Below are 16135 nucleotides of genomic sequence, written 5' to 3' on the forward strand. Positions count from 1 at the left end.
CTAATTCAGGCTTTGTTTCCCAGTGCAAGGCAGCCTCTCATTTCTTAAAGCTGCAGTCAATATGGCCATACAATTCATCAGTACCTAAAAGTGTATGTGTATATATATATATATATATATATATATGATGGTTAATCTATTTACAAAAAAGTTATTCTATTTGAAGCATATTTGATATTGAATACCTCAACATTTTATATACTGTTTGAGTCTATAGGAAAGCTTGTTTACTCATTTTGTGTGTGTATGTGTGTGTTCTCATGTATATTGGTGTATCTGTGTATGTTTGTGTAGAGAACAATTCAGAAGTCATTCCTTGGGGGCTGTCCATATTGTTTTTTGAGACGGTGCTCTCATTGGCCTGGAGCTTACCAAATAGGCTATCTGGCTATCTAGTGAGTCCTGGGGATCCAGGTCACTTTGCCTCCCTCAAGCCTATGTGAATTTTAAATCAGCATCTGTTTTCTGTCAACTTGCTTAATTCTTTTTAATTATTTTTTTAACTTGTTGGGTTGCTGTGATCTCAGTTTTTCCATTTCAGTATGAAGCATAGTTACACTTTCATGTTCTTTTTCTGTTTTCCTGTGAACATATTTCTTTTGGAAAACTGCTGTTTTTCCCTATAGTCTATGTGAGACACATTTAGTATGTATGATTTTAGCTGTTTAAGATATTGGGGAAAGTGATAGGGCAGATTTGCAGGCCTGTTTTTTTTGTTTGTTTGTTTGTTTGTTTTGTTTTGGTTTTGGTTTTTTTTTTGTATTTAGCTTCTGATATCTGTTTTTAAGTCATGTTTTTTCTTCTGTTGCCTCTATTAAGATGACTGATTGTCAAGATTTCTATATCCCCATGATGTGATATACACAATGACTAAAACGGTTATCTTACATTCCTATAGCATTCTTTTTTTCAGCACTTAATGCCTTTTATTCCTTAGCTTCATGCATGAATTATGTAGCATATGTGAAGAGGCTTAAACTGTTTCCATTGCATTCTTTCTGGCTGGCTCCTGTTATATTTAGGGTATACTTACAGTTTCGACAAAGTAAGAATGTTATTGTTGTTGACCTTGACACTAGATAACTGGGCAGACATTATATAGCTATGTTTGAATCCTCACAAAATGTGCTGTTGAAGCCAACAGAGTCCTGGCGGGAGACCCTTCTTGACAGCAGAGTCATGGACCTTTTCTTCACAGTAAGTCCTAGTCTTTGTCTCTGGTAACAGGGGACCTGATAAGAGGAAATGCCTTGGTATTTCTAAAGTAAAACAGGACAGATTTCTTTTTTCCTTGTTGGTTTTTCTGCTAAAGGAGAAATATGACAAATCTTGCTAATGTACAAATATTATCTCATTATGAAGAGCTTAGATCCTTCTTAGGAGAAGCTATCTCATGTTGAAGGGCTTCTAACTTCTTCTCAGGCAGAACTTCTTACACTTTGTAATCACAGGACTCCTTTACACTCTTAAAATTCAGAGTTTCCTACTAGCTTTTGTTTATGTGGGTTACATAGCTATTATCTCATTGCAAATTCAAACTTATAGAAGCAAAAGAAGATAGTGGTATGAGGTTTTTTTTTTTTACTAAAAAATAACATGTTCTGATAATAAAAAATAAACTGAAAAATTCAGACTGAAAACTTTAAAAAGTATTTTATTTCACTATTACATTGTAATATAAATAACTTCAATAAATACTTTAACAAGTATAATGAAAATAACTGGTGTTTTTGTTTTGTTTGCTCTATATTTTTACAAATCTCTCTAGAGTCTGATTTAATAAAAGACAACCAGTTTTTCTTGTTTTGTGTTTCATTCAGTTGGTATTTTACGTCATGTGACCTCAGGAAAAGCCCACTATGTGCATGCATGCAGTGCAAAAGGAAGAGCAGGGGCGCATTAGTGCAGTGGCCTAGGAAGCAAGGCTCCCTGGACTACATGCCGAGAACTGTTCCCCTGGCGGCCTTACTTACCGTTTATAAGATCTGAACTAAGATGATGTTAGGAGCAATTTGTCTTAAATATTTCAATTATAATTTTACAGGTCTCTTAGAATCAGTTAGCTACAAGAATCAAGCCAAGTGTTCCCACATGTGCCAGTGAGTTTTAGAATTAAAAAAATATGTGTGATGTGTGTGTGTGTCTCTGTCTGTCTTTCTGTATGTGTGTGTTGGGTGGTAATTTGAAGTTACAGAGCAGGTATATTGTTAGATCAGTGACTTATACAAAGTAAAAACCAGTAAATCTAAACTAAAAGAAGACAATTTTGTTCAATCTGAATCATTATAGTTTCTTTTTTTTAATGTATCTTGAAGTATGAATGAGCCTTTTGTGATTGAACCATTTAAGATATTTCAGTACTGTGGCATATATTTTAAAGTTTAAAGCATATTTGTCCATCTTAGGTACTGAAAAAAAGGTTTTTTCTGCTATAGTGACTTGATTTGAAGTTCTAGAGATTACGCCCAGGGTATTGTGCATTCCTGACAAGCACTGTGCCACCAAGGCTCATCTCTACCCTTCATAAAAGATGTTTTCTATGGAAATGCTCAGTCTGAGCGTTAATCACCTTAGGTTTTCCTTTTTCAAACGAGGAAAAAATCTAAAAACATAAGCACTCTGTGGGCTGCCTCATCTGGCAGGAATTGTTTTGATAGGAGTCCAAGTTCAGTTCTTTGTATTTGTTCAACAGAAAGTAAGTCCCACTCCAGCAGTTTGTGAAAAGGCGAAAAACTTGCTGGCAATGCTGCAAGCAACTCTTCTGTGTCTGAACAGCTGTCTAGACAAACCGGACAGCTGCCACTGTCAGCTGTGAACTACCACATGCTAATAACTTTGAATTCAAAAGTTAACCCTTTTCTACTTTGTTATTTTAGTAGCTTTTGAGTGTAGCTTTTGCATTGAAGCAATTTATATAAACAATTTTAATTTGTAGCAAAAACCACAACTTAATCTTTCTGTTTGAGTTTTGCTAAATTTATCTTCACTTACATGGATTAATTATCAAATTTAATCTTTTTCCATTAGATATCATTATTATGCTAGATTTCAGTAGATAAATACACTGTCACATGGAATGAAGACTTAAATTTATTGAATGGATCGGGAATGCAAATGATTTTGGTTGCATTCTGCTCTTCAGAAGTTAACAAGAGTTTTTCTTCTCTTCTTACCCTTTTGATCAAAACTTTCCTAATTGTGATTCTGGTGTTTTGCCTTCTGAATATTGCCAGTCTTAGCATAGCATGTCAGACACGACTTCACCTGTGTCTTTTTATTTTAGCACAGAGACTCCACACTCTCCAAGCCTCATACTGCATGCTTACTGGGTGTTTCATTGTGGGTGGCACACTGGCATCTCATATTTAAACATGCTTCAGTAAAAATCTGTCTTTCTTGCTAACTTATGCTTAATGTGCTTATTTGGTGAATGGCCTCTCCACTTGCCTCCCTGGATGTCCATCTCTCCTCCCTTCATTTCCTTTCTGTGTGGAGATGGTAGATCTGTTTTTGTTTTGTTTTGTTTTTTCGAGATAGGGTTTCTCTGTGGCTTTGGGGGCTGTCCTGGAACTAGCTGTTGTAGACCAGGCTGGTCTCATACTCACTGAGATCCGCCTGCCTCTGCCTCCCAAGTGCTGGGATTAAAAGCGTGCGCCACCAACACCTGGCATGGTAAATCTGTTTTTTAATTGTATGATACCATTTAAATTGTAATCCATGTTCAGTTATGAAGGAAATGTTCTCAGTGCTAAAATCGGCAGATCATGAATCTATATATTGCGAGAATTACTTGTTTAACATGAGTTTTATGTGGCTCCTATTTCAGACAACAAATTAATCCTTGGTCCTAGGACAGTTTCATTTTGTGTTTTTAGATTGTCAACACTAGCTGTCTCATTAAGCACATGTTTTTTTCTTTCTGTGCAATCATTTCTGGTCCAGAAATGAATGGCCATTTGGCTCCTGTGTAGTGTAGAACAGATTGTGTGCCAACCAGTCTGCACTATACGTGTTGGTAGAATCTGGCCCTCGGCATCTCAGTGAACTTTTCATTAGGTTAAGATCCAAAGGAAGACAACACAGATTTAATTATGTTTAAGATAAAGAACTTTAAAGAATGTATTCAAGAGTATGCAACCAGGATGTGCATACAATTTTGTGTTTTGTGTGTTGTGCTTTTGTAAAGCTTAAACTACATTGTTACATAGGTTGAAAAGTAGTTTTGTTCTAGACCAGGGATTGGCAAACTCTACGTGCTATCAGGGACCACAGGAAATGTTTTAGGCTCTGTGTATAATATGGTCATATTCAACTCTGTCATTGTAGTGAGGAGCCCATAAATTAAAAATAAACAATCAGCCGGGCGTTGATGGTGCACGCCTTTAATCCCATCACTCGGGAGGCAGAGGCAGGCGGATCTCTGTGAGTTCGAGGCCAGCCTGGTCTACTGAGCAAGTTCCAGGACAGCCTCCAAAACAATACAGAGAAACCTTGTCTCGAAAAACCAAAATAAATAAATAAGCAAAGCTAGTATTCCAGTAAAACTTTGCTGATAGTTGTTAGAATCAAGAACTTTGTATAATCCCCCCTTGATTTTATTTTTCTTCTTTCAACTGTGTTAAAAGCCCTAACCTCCACATCTATGCAGACACAGGCAGGAAGCCAGATTTGGCCCATGGATTAATGGCTTGCCAGCCCTTGTTCTAGACCAGAATATAACTTATTTTAAGCATATTAGTAAAGCATTCAACTATAATTTTTAGAGCTGTTATACTTGTTTAAATTTATTTGTTCTTAAGAAGCCAAGAGGCTAAGGTTAGTGGAATCAGTTTACAAAGACTAACTCTGTTCATTGTGTCCCATACTGTATCAGTGAATGCATTAAAAAAAGAAAGAAAAGAAAGAAAGCATCTGGTATCAAATAATTCATAAATGATTGACAGAGTCAAAGCCAACATAACCTGAAACAAATAGAGAGCAATGGTTCAAAAAAGAAAGGGGCAGGGGCTAGAGTGCTTCAGTTAAATGCCTGTGGAAAAGAGCAAATGACCAGTCAGTATTTTGTATGAAGATGAATAACCACTTTTAATTTCTTCCTGGCATTTCCTGTTCTGTTTTCATGTTAGAACATGGAAATGAAATCTTTAATATCTGAAAATTTAGTAATACTGAAGTTAAGTAATATTCTGAGGACTTTTCTCTAGCTAAAACACTGTAGTAGGTGTGTATCAGTATTATATCATTGAAGTAAGATCTACTTGCACATTTAAATGAATTTATGTATTAAATACAAATTTCATTTTAACATTTAGTGTTAATAGCAATGGTGTGAGATAAAATGAAATTCAAACATCAGAATCTAAGCATATGTCCCATGTCTGTGAGTAGGTGATATCTAGGATGGGTGATAGGTACAGTTGTTGATTTTTGAAGTGTGCAACTGTTTGCTCCCACTAAGGCAGCATCTATATACTGGATTGAACTTGCCTGCTAACTTTAGCAAGAAGCTGTGGCAAGGCATAGTTAGCATAATACAGATGACTATCGCCGTTGCTGTTTTTAGCTGAAGCAGTATGTCTGACTGGCTAGCATCTGTTTTCTCTCCTTGTCATAATATGCTGGAGACAGTTCAATTTTTAAAAGGCAGGTAGCCCTCAAGTAAAAATTAATTGATAATGTTAAAATCATGATCTATAATATCAGTTGAACTGGAGGATGATTTTCAGGTTTGTTTTAACCAAGGAGTTAATTTACTAGAAATGACCAGCTACAGTGAATTTTTCTGTTACCTCATTTGACATGGTTTGCACGTGACCCCTACAAAAGAAGAATTTGTTTTTATGGATTAGTAATTCTTTCTAACAGGTACATCGAAAAATCAGAGAAGATTCAGATATGGCACAGGATTCTCTGCAGTGCCTTGCCCAGTTAGCTTCTCTGCATGGACCGATCTTCCCCGATGAAGGATCCCAGGTTGATTATCTAGCACACTTCATTGAGGGCTTGCTGAACACTATCAATGGGTAGGTATGCTTGTCCTTTTGAACTAAAGAGGGAACCTTCCCTTTTCCTCTGACATTTAGCATGGAGGAAAAAAAAAGAACTAAAGCTTTTCTTGTTCTGTGTTTTGAAATAAAGTTGTATGACTAATTTGAAATTAATAGAGACATGCCTTTGAAAATGAATAATGATAATATTTTGTGTTTGGAAATATAGCTTATCTTGCACTACTTAACAATCCACATGGTTTGATTTGTAGAATTGAAATAGAAGATTCTGAAGCTGTGGGGATCTCCAGCATTATCAGCAATCTGATAACTGTGTTCCCTCGGAATGTTTTAACTGCCATCCCCAGTGAACTTTTCTCCTCCTTTGTTAACTGCCTCACACATCTCACTTGTTCTTTTGGGCGAAGTGCTGCGTTGGAAGAAGTGGTGAGTAATGCTCCTAAGAGCTGTCTGTGTCTGCTTATCATAGGAACCTTGTGCTGCCTTCACAAAACGTTGTGCTATGACATGTTTTAATTGAGTACTGGTGGCTTTTGTTAAAATTACATTTTATATGTAAATTAGTGACAATGTGTATGGAAACATGTAAATTTTGTGTATTTAAATTAGTCTTAGAAATTATAATTTTGAGATAATTAGAATTAAATGTTTTTGTTACATTATGTTGAATAGCCCATTTTAGCAGTGTTTAACAAGTCTACCAAGTACTGCTAAACAACTTTGTGGTTAGATGTAATTATGTGTAGTTAATTTTATCTATGTTATTTTGATATCTTTATTTGAGACTTACTTGGAAATTATGTGATGTGTATTACTTAAAAATATATATTTTGGTAAGCCCTAATTACATTCATGTTAGGACTGATAATAATGCTAATGATTTTTTGCAAACAAGTACAAATTTTCAGATGCTTTCCAATTTTTATCTTTTAACTTAAGGAGATATATACTAAAATCCCTTGACAACACAGCTGCTTTGTAATACTTAGTGTGACTAATAACTATAGTAATCATTGAAAATAATTGACTTAGTTCTACAAAGTAGTGACTTAACTTTTGAAATTGATTTTTCTTGTTTTAATTTAAAGGGAGGTTCTTTTAAAAACAGTTTTAAGAGAGAAAACACTATTTGTAGATACCTTTTAGAATTTCTTGTTAAATTCTGAGTTTATATCTTACCCTGGCAAATTGGTAGTTTGTAAAGCTTCCAAGTGTTCAAAGAATTAGGAATCTGGGAATGATTGCATTTGTGTAATTAGGCTCTTAGGATTTAATGAGAGGTTATGTGATGGAAAAGTATGCATTAGACATCATACGTGGGATTTGCATTTCTTAGGATGGTAATTTCTGTTGAAGTTAAGTGTCTCAGCTTTAGTCAAAAACGTTTCATAGGCTCAGACTCAAGTGTGCTTTCCTGTAACATGGCTTCATTGTGTTCTTGATTTTTCTTCCTGGAGTGAGATGGAGTCAGGACTTAACATGTTGATCATCTGTTTAGACACACAGCTACCTTCAGCGTCTCTAAGAGGGTTCTCATATTTAGCATACTGACTAGAAGATATGCATAATTTTTGGCTTGAAATTTTTATCTTTGAAATTCATTTGTTTTGATCAGGAGACTTTCTGTCAAAATTTGGCATAGGAGAGTAGTAACATAAGAAGCTAGATCCGCTTTCAGAGAAACGGTATTTCTTAGGCTTTTCTCATGAGAAAACATGCTTGCTCAGAGTTAGGGTTACCTAATAAGTTTCATTGAAGGAAATAGCTGTTTGTGTCTTTTAATTCTCTCAGTTTTATCTGTTTGTATATAACAGTTATTTTTAAAGGTAACTGACAACCAATTCTACAGGACAGAAAGGAAAATGCTGACGCTTTGCATTAATTGTGGAGGGTACATTAGAGAGACCTGGGGACATTGAAGGTTCGGGGTTGGTCCTGTTATGTGACTTGCATGATTGCTAAACAGATTTCCCTAAATAGCAGTTAAATCTTCATGTTTAGTTAAATCTTGTACATCCTGGGGAATAGTCAGCTAGTAGCTGGAGGTCATGAACAAATGCCTCCAAGACAGATTGATCCAAGGATTGCCATAAGGGTTCTTACTTACGTCATCTTTTGTTTTCTTGGCTACTGAGTAATTGTAGTACTAGTTCACAATGCACAGCTGTTGTCCTGAGATGGAAAACAAATAATCTTTTAAGGAAATTTTGGGAAAATTGAGCATATAGATAAACAGCTTAGGAGTCCACATGGTGTGGAATGATGATACATTTGGAGGGAGACAGTGGTCAAAGGCTGAGTGATCATAAACACTGGCTGTTTATGATGACCTTTGGGTTACTTTTTTAACTTCATTTAGTACATTTCCTCCTTGGCAAAATCAGGGTGACAATTTTTTTATGATGCCTTTCCCCCTGACTTGTCTGTCTGTTTTGTGGTGGAACAGGATAAGTTTGAGAGGGTCTGAATATGTAGCATGGGGTCTCATTCTGTGTTTCTTGCCTCTGCCTCTACCTGGGATAACTGATATGCTACCATCCCTGGCTTCCTTTGAGGGAAAAAAATGCCTGTTTGAGGCCAGCCTTTACTCAATGAGACCAAGCCTCAAAGGGGACTTTTTAAAGCAGAGAGCAATTTCTTACTCTAGGAGATTGTGTTGGTGGTATAACTTGACCTTCTGTTGTGGATGATTGATTTTGAGAAATCTCCCTACCCTGTGAGTCTAATAGCTGAGAATGCACACACACAACATTGCACCCCTGCCTATTCTTCATGCTGACATTTCTTCAGCCTGCAGAATTATAGGAAAAGCTGAAATGAGACATAGGGACATTTTTTAAGCTTTGCACATTGAAAGAATATTTCTTTCCAAAAATAATGCTAATTTTGGCTTTATAAGAATATTTAGAAGAAAACTGTTAACTATTGTGTTTTAAATACAGATTAACAGGTAAAAGTATTTTAAGAATTCCTTGCAAAGTTAGGTGTGGTGCATGTCTTTAATCCTACACTCAGGAGGCAGATTGGTTCCAGGACAGCTAGTGCTACCCAGAAAAGAAAAAAAGAATACTTTTTTGTTTAACTCAGGTTGGATCACAAATCTTACTATGCAAAATTTTTTATTTTATTTATTTATTTTTTGTGACCTGGTTTCTCTGTGTAACAGTTCTGGTTGTCCTTGAACTAGCTCTGTAAACCAGGCTGGCCTCCTTCCTCTGCCTCCCCAGCACTGGGATTAAAGATGTATACCACCACCACCTGCACAATTTTTTTTGACTTGGATAAGATTCAATTTTAATGTTTTAAATAGGTGTTTTAAGTCTTGCAAGAATGTTTATTGTGCAAATATTGTGGCATTAGAGTAAAGCTTATTTATCATCTCAATGTTGTTTAGTATGATATTGTTTTATCTTAAAATGTTGTATTTATTTTATGTGCATTGGTGTTTTGCCTGCATGTATGTCTGTGTGAGGGTGTCAGGTCTTTGGGAACTGAAGTTAAAGACAGTTGTGAGCTGCTGTGTGTTTGCTGGGATTGAAAACAGCCAGCGCTCTTAACTGCTGAGCCATCTCTCTATCCCCTCTGTCTTAAAAAAAAAGTTGCTATTACCATATTTAACTTAAGTGATACACACTAGAAAAGAATCTAAATACAACAGATGAGTAGCAACATAAAAAGTATGAGTCTTTGGTCTATTATGTGTTCGTTAGTGTTATACTGTGTGATGCTGTTTGGTGTGCCATTGTGCAGGGGGTTGTGCCAGTACCTATACATTTTAAATGTGAAATATTTTTGTGTTTAAATATAAAGATAGTATAGAGAGAAGAACTCTGCATTACCCACCCATATTAAGGAAACAGTATACCAAGCATGGCATGATGGTTCATGTTGGTAATCTCAACACACAGAAGGCAAAGGCAGCAAGATGGTAATTTGAGTTTAGTCAGGACTTGAAAGCAAAGGAATAATGTGTTGGTAGAGTCCCTTTCTCCCCTGTATTTATGTGTGGTGTGGGTGTGGCTCCCTGCTCCCCTTCTGCTCCTGTGACCAGTCTCTGTTATATAACTCTGCTTTGCCAAATGATCTTTTCATCATGTGTACAAAGTGCATACTGCTAGTGAATTTCTCAGCTGGTGTACCTGACGCCTTATCTTACTCTCTGTCATCTGTGGTAGTTGACTTTCTCTATTCTCTACATTCTTGTAGGCTGGAAATAGGAATTCTGGAGTGAAAGTAATTGTTCACATCAATTTCATTGCATATTTTGATGTACACGAACCATACTTACTTAGGAAAATAGTTTGGTGGTTTGAATAAAAATAGCCCACATAGACTCATGTGTTGAAGTGTTTAGTCCTCAAATGCCAATACTTTTCTCTCCTCCCCCACTTCTTTCTCTGTCCCTGCCTCCCAAATGGGGGAATTTAAATGTGTGTACCACCATGTCCAGCCCTACTCTTCTGATTATTATCCCTATAATCTTATCAGAATGTCCTCTACTTGAAATCATATATCTCTGAAATTACATTCATTGTGAGGCATGGGCCAGAGCAGATTCCTGTACTGAAAGATTTCTTTCCAAACATTCACTTGAGAGAACATTTCACTATTTTTGGAATTATATATTCAAAATTATCAAAGCATAAATGTACATTGTTTTCTGTGCCTGAAGCACTGTGTACCCATGCTTCTCTACACCTCCAGGCTAGTTATAGGCAGAGAGAAGTGCTGGTCATCGTGTTTTTACTTCTACTCCCCACTCCTTCATTTTCAAATGGAGTAAAGTGGGGTCAAGTAGGTCCCATAAGCTCTAAGCCCCTCTCCAAAGCCTTCTGGCAGTAGGCCTGACAATGCTCAGAGCATGAGCACATAGTGTCTAGATCGGTCTCCTTAGTCATCTGTCCACATGCTGCCAGCCAGGATGCTGGCTGGGCTGCTGGGTCTAGGCCAGAGTGGCCATGGAGCAAAGCCAAGGTATTATGAAAAAGCACTAGCTTAGGTTTCACTTCTCTGGGATTAGTCTGGAAGATCCAGTTGCCAATTGTCATCAACCAGATTTCTCACACTTTGCCTGATGAGTTACTTTATTGGTATACAGATAAAACCAGAGACTTTTTTCCATGAAGCTCTGTCTTTATTTTAAATCACTGCCCATTGTGTAAGGACTTGTGCATTCTCCTTAAGATCATTCTAATATCAGGGCTTACTAGAGGCATTGTGGAGAATTCTTTAATGATAACATCGCATGTAAGGCTTTAATTTTTAAAAGATACTTTTACATTTTGATGTGTGTCTTAAATATGTATTTAGAAAAATGATAGTTGGTCTTTAAAAATGTCCTGTGTTTTTCTTTTTGAAGCTAGTTCAGGGGATGTTACTCCTTAGTCCTGTTAGAAATGTTACCAGCCTGTTTATTTTGGCAAGATAAACTGTTAAGACCTGACAAATGATGTCTGCAAAGCACATGCCTTGTTAAGTATATAAACAAGTCACAGATGTTTCTATGGGAAGAAAGTATCCTATTCACTTCAGGATTCCAATGCTTGGCTCTTAGCATTTGATGAAATTATAGAAGGAACAAAGCCACCTTTCTCATTGTTTATAACTTTTTAACGGTGTTTGTTGTTTGTTTTTGTTTTTCCTGACCTTTAAAGGGTGTATATTAACTGAACAGAGCACTTTGCACAGGTGTGTAACATGCTTTGCTCATATTCACCTGAGTCACTACCATATCTCGCAGTACAGGCAGTGTTTTCTTTCCTTTAAAAAATGCTGTCATGTGCTTTTGTCTGTCGCATGTACTTTCGTATATATTACAGTGGCTTCTTGCTGTGACTAAGAGAAAGCCTGATGTCTTGAGGGTCTCGATATACTCCTCCCTCCCACCCCACTCCCTGTGGGAGGGCAGTGTCTTCCTTCTCACTTGCATTGGCGCTCTCTCCTGTGGTTCCAGCTCCCCCACCTCCTGGTCTTTGCAGCTTTTTAAGTATAGTGTCCTTTCAGCAGAATAACAGAAGAGTCTAGGGAGGGATTTTATACCACAAATAGCTCTGTAGTCTATTATTTGTGTGTCTACCTACTTCTTAGTTCTTAGAAAATTCTTTGTCTCGGTGTAGTTTTGGTGTGAAAGTTTAACTGAGAAATAGTAGCTATTCATGAAAGAACAAGACAAAATGGGAATTGAAAATTACAGCTAAGACCATGGCAGTCTGTGCAGCATGGTAGTTTTCCCAATGGACAAGTCTGTGGTAAGATTGTGTGTGTGCCCCGGGGGGTGAGAGACTGGCCTGGATGACTGAGGAAAGGTCTGGCTTCCCTTGGTTTTTTTTTTTACTTGCTTATTTTTTTTTTCTAGTTTATCCTCTTCTGCCTCCTGAGTGCTGGGATTAAAGGTGTATGCCACCAGGCCTGGCTTCATTTTTACATTCTTAAACTACTAGCTAACTCTATTGATGGGTTACCTTTCACATTCTCTAATATTATGAGCTGAGTCAGTGACCAGTATGTTTCTTGACGATAGATATTCTTTCCTATTATGTGGAATTAGCTTGTGCATTCTCCTTAAGACCATTCTAATATCAGGGCTTAATGAGGCATTGTGGAGAATTCTTTAATAATAACAACGCATGTGAGGCTTTAACTCTTAAAAGATACTTTTACATTTTGATGCATGTCTTAAATATGTACTTAGAAAAATGATAGTTGGTCTTTAAAAATGTCCTGTGTTTTTCTTTCTTGTTAAAGAACTTCTGTGAAGTTTTTCCCCATGTAATCCCTAGCTCTCTGATTAGGTCAGCTTGTTTGTTTCAGTTTTGAAGTCACTTGAAAATGTTGGGCTTGAAATTTGTAACCCAGTGCTAGATTGCTTGCCTAACATACATGAGGCTCAAGATTCTATCCCAGTACTGGAAAACAGTGCGTTTGTATAAGAAGTATTTTTTTATGTGTGGTGTGTATGCATTTTTTTTTAGCTTTTCAAATGGTTAGTACTGTTTTTATTGAAAAAAATGTATTTTCCATAAATCACTAAGCAGTTAGTCTTCTAAATTAAGCATTAATTCCATATTGCCAAATAATTACTTATTTTGAAATTTAGGGAAATTTAAGAAAGCTTAATAAATGCTTAATAATTGGAAATACTTTTCTTCTAAAATGACTTTTAAAATTGTTTTTGTGCACTACCCATTTTATTTCTCTGGACATCTGTTTTATGGGTGCTCTTTTCCTTCAGCTTGATAAGGATGACATGGTGTACATGGAAGCATATGATAAATTGCTGGAGTCCTGGCTAACTTTGGTCCAAGATGACAAGCATTTCCATAAAGGCTTTTTTACTCAGCATGCTGTTCAAGTTTTCAATTCCTATATTCAGTGCCACCTTGCTGCTCCGGATGGCACAAGAAATTTGGTAAGTTTTAAGCAAGGAAAATCACCATAGGTTCTGTTTAACCATATTAGACAGCATAAACTACTAGAAATTTGAGATAGGTTCCTTCAAAGATTTGCTGAAGAAAAGTGGTTCCTTTTTTCTACTGGTTCTTCATATGTGGACTATTACAGGTAATCACTTTTTCATGTTTTCAGTTAGCCACCTCTGTCTTGCCAGGTCCCTGGTAACATCTTATATTAAATACGTCCTGTACTCAAAGGACTAGGGAATCTGAAGATATCAAATTGTTTTAATAAAAAGTGGCAATCCCCAGTATAAGGGGTAAAGTGTAGGTTTGTGGCCAGCTATGTTACCATGTGCACAAGGGAGCATTTCTGCCCTCCTTCTCCTCAATGCTGTCCTCATCCTTTTGATGGCTATCAGGGCTGCTGACACGGTTTGAAAAGTGTCCTAGAAAGCTGTGGCTGCAGGCTGGCTCTGTCCAGCTCCTCCTGAAGCCACTTGATAGGGCCACAGACACATGCTATGGAACATGATGCTGCATTTCCTCATTGTTTCTCCTCCTTTCACCAAATAGACTGCCAATGGTGTGGCCTCTCGTGAGGAAGAAGAAATAAATGAACTTCAAGAAGATGATCGAGATCAGTTTTCTGATCAACTAGCCAGTGTAGGAATGTTAGGAAGAATTGCTGCTGAACACTGTATGCCTCTTCTGACAAGGTACACTCAGTCCCATGAAGAAATGCTGTGTTCACAGTTCACTGAAGAACTTGAAACACCCCCACCCTGTGTCACAGCACACTGGGTTCAGTGGACAGAAGCATGTAATGATTGCATTCATTGGCAATACAGTTGAAGCCCAGGCATTATGGCCTAGATAGCAATAATTATGGAAAACAGCATGAGAGATGACTTGGAATAAGCAGTTGCAGATACATTGTTTGTTTGTAAAATGTTATTTTTATTCTATATCATAAAGTATAGGTTACAATTCCTCTAGTGCACTTGAGAACAGTTGTATACCATAATATTTTTGAATATGTATATTTTGTGTTAGCATCTTAGTTTATGTTGTTGGTTATATGTCATCAATTATCCTAAGCCTTCCTATACTGAACTTTATGAAGCTATTGTTTTTTTGTTTTTGTTTTTTTTCCTTTTTTAGTTTATTAGAAGAAAGGGTGACAAGACTCCATGGTCAGTTACAACGACATCAGCAACAACTACTTGCTTCACCTGGATCAAGCACCATTGACAACAAAATGCTTGATGATCTCTACGAAGATATTCACTGGCTTATTTTAGTTACAGGTCAGTTACTTTTTTCTTAGAATTTGGTTGCCAGGGAAACCATTTAAACCCTACGAGAAGCCTCATATATTAATAATAGTTTAGAGCTGGGTGTGTAATTCCAGCACTTTGGAGGTTGGGACAGGAGGGTTGTGGATTTGAGGTCAGCTTGGGCTACATAGGGAGACCCAATCTCAAACAATAATAAAATAAATATAGTTCATATATAGTATTGAATGAAACTTGGACATAGTGATACATACATATTTTTAAAACCACTGGCTATCGTATTCAGGGCCTGTTGTATGCCAGATGTTTTCTTTGGATCTCATTGTAGCCCACTGATTAGTATTACTGAGTGGTGTTAATCATCATCTCCACCCCCGTTAACAGATGAGGAAGCTGAAAGTATAAGAAATGGTCATACTGCAGTTAACTTTGGAACCTGAATGCAAATCTAGGCAGTCTGACTTTTAGGGTCTTTTTTGTTGCCCACTAGACCTAGTTAATGTTTCTCTATTGTAATAGGGGGGGACCTGACTTTTTTAAAAAGTTATAGATGAATAGATTCCTGAGATAATGTCAGAATTCCCATTAACTTGACAGAATAAATTAGTCAAGTTTTCAAAGCCTACATGTCACCATGCATTATGAGATTGATGACTGAAACATTTGTCCTTTATCTTTGCTATATTTTTGAGGATTTAATTTTCTGAGAAATTGACAGTTTCTGCACCTCATCTTGAAATTAACAGGTTAACATAATTTACTTTTACATCAACATATATGATGTATATAATTCAAAACTGAAAGCATTTATAGTGCAATTTGGTAAATAGATTTGTTAAGTGTTCATTTTTAATTTTTTTTAAACTGAAGGCTACCTCTTAGCTGATGATACTCAGGGAGAGACTCCGCTAATACCTCCAGAAATAATGGAATATTCCATTAAGCATTCATCTGAAGTTGACATTAATACAACACTTCAAATTTTGGGATCTCCAGGAGAAAAGGCTTCTTCCATCCCAGGGTACAGCAGAACAGATTCTGTGATTAGGTAATATGAACTCTATAGCTGCGCTCTTGTAATTTATGCTGTCTCATAAACTCTTGAGTTAATGGGTAGATGATTGGAGGGGTAGGCACGCTGTAAATTGGATACATGAAAGAAATGAGAACTCGGAGAAGCCTCAAAACATAAGGATGGCAAGGGCACGCTGGCAGGATGTGGCAGGACTGTCCAATATTGAAAAGAACAAATGTAAAATGGTTCTGAACATAAGACTTGGAAGAGGCATTCACTCTAATTTACTAAGAATACAGTGTTTGTCCACCAGTAAACAGTAATGATGTGTGTACAGGCATCCTTCATGAGGGAAAAACAGTCCTTAGAAACCAAGTGAGCCTTAGCAAGTATAAATTGCTTATGTACATGGAAACTGTCACT

The 16135-nt window shown here is 36.8% G+C and overlaps 1 protein-coding gene across 2 annotated transcripts in view; it reads left to right on the plus strand.

Moving 5' to 3' along the window:
• Positions 1-16135, plus strand: part of Xpo4 (exportin 4) — an 83128-nt gene that overhangs the window by 42769 nt on the left and 24224 nt on the right. For both annotated transcript variants that reach the window (XM_040740594.1, XM_040740595.1), the window contains exons 7-13: positions 1085-1197; positions 5866-6023; positions 6260-6434; positions 13240-13416; positions 13976-14118; positions 14564-14709; positions 15568-15745. In XM_040740594.1, coding sequence (XP_040596528.1) covers positions 1085-1197; positions 5866-6023; positions 6260-6434; positions 13240-13416; positions 13976-14118; positions 14564-14709; positions 15568-15745 — 1090 coding nt within the window. The remainder of the gene's footprint in view (positions 1-1084; positions 1198-5865; positions 6024-6259; positions 6435-13239; positions 13417-13975; positions 14119-14563; positions 14710-15567; positions 15746-16135) is intronic.

This window comes from Mesocricetus auratus, unplaced genomic scaffold (assembly GCF_017639785.1).
Source record: "Mesocricetus auratus isolate SY011 unplaced genomic scaffold, BCM_Maur_2.0 Super-Scaffold_100707, whole genome shotgun sequence".
Lineage (NCBI taxonomy): Eukaryota > Metazoa > Chordata > Mammalia > Rodentia > Cricetidae > Mesocricetus > Mesocricetus auratus.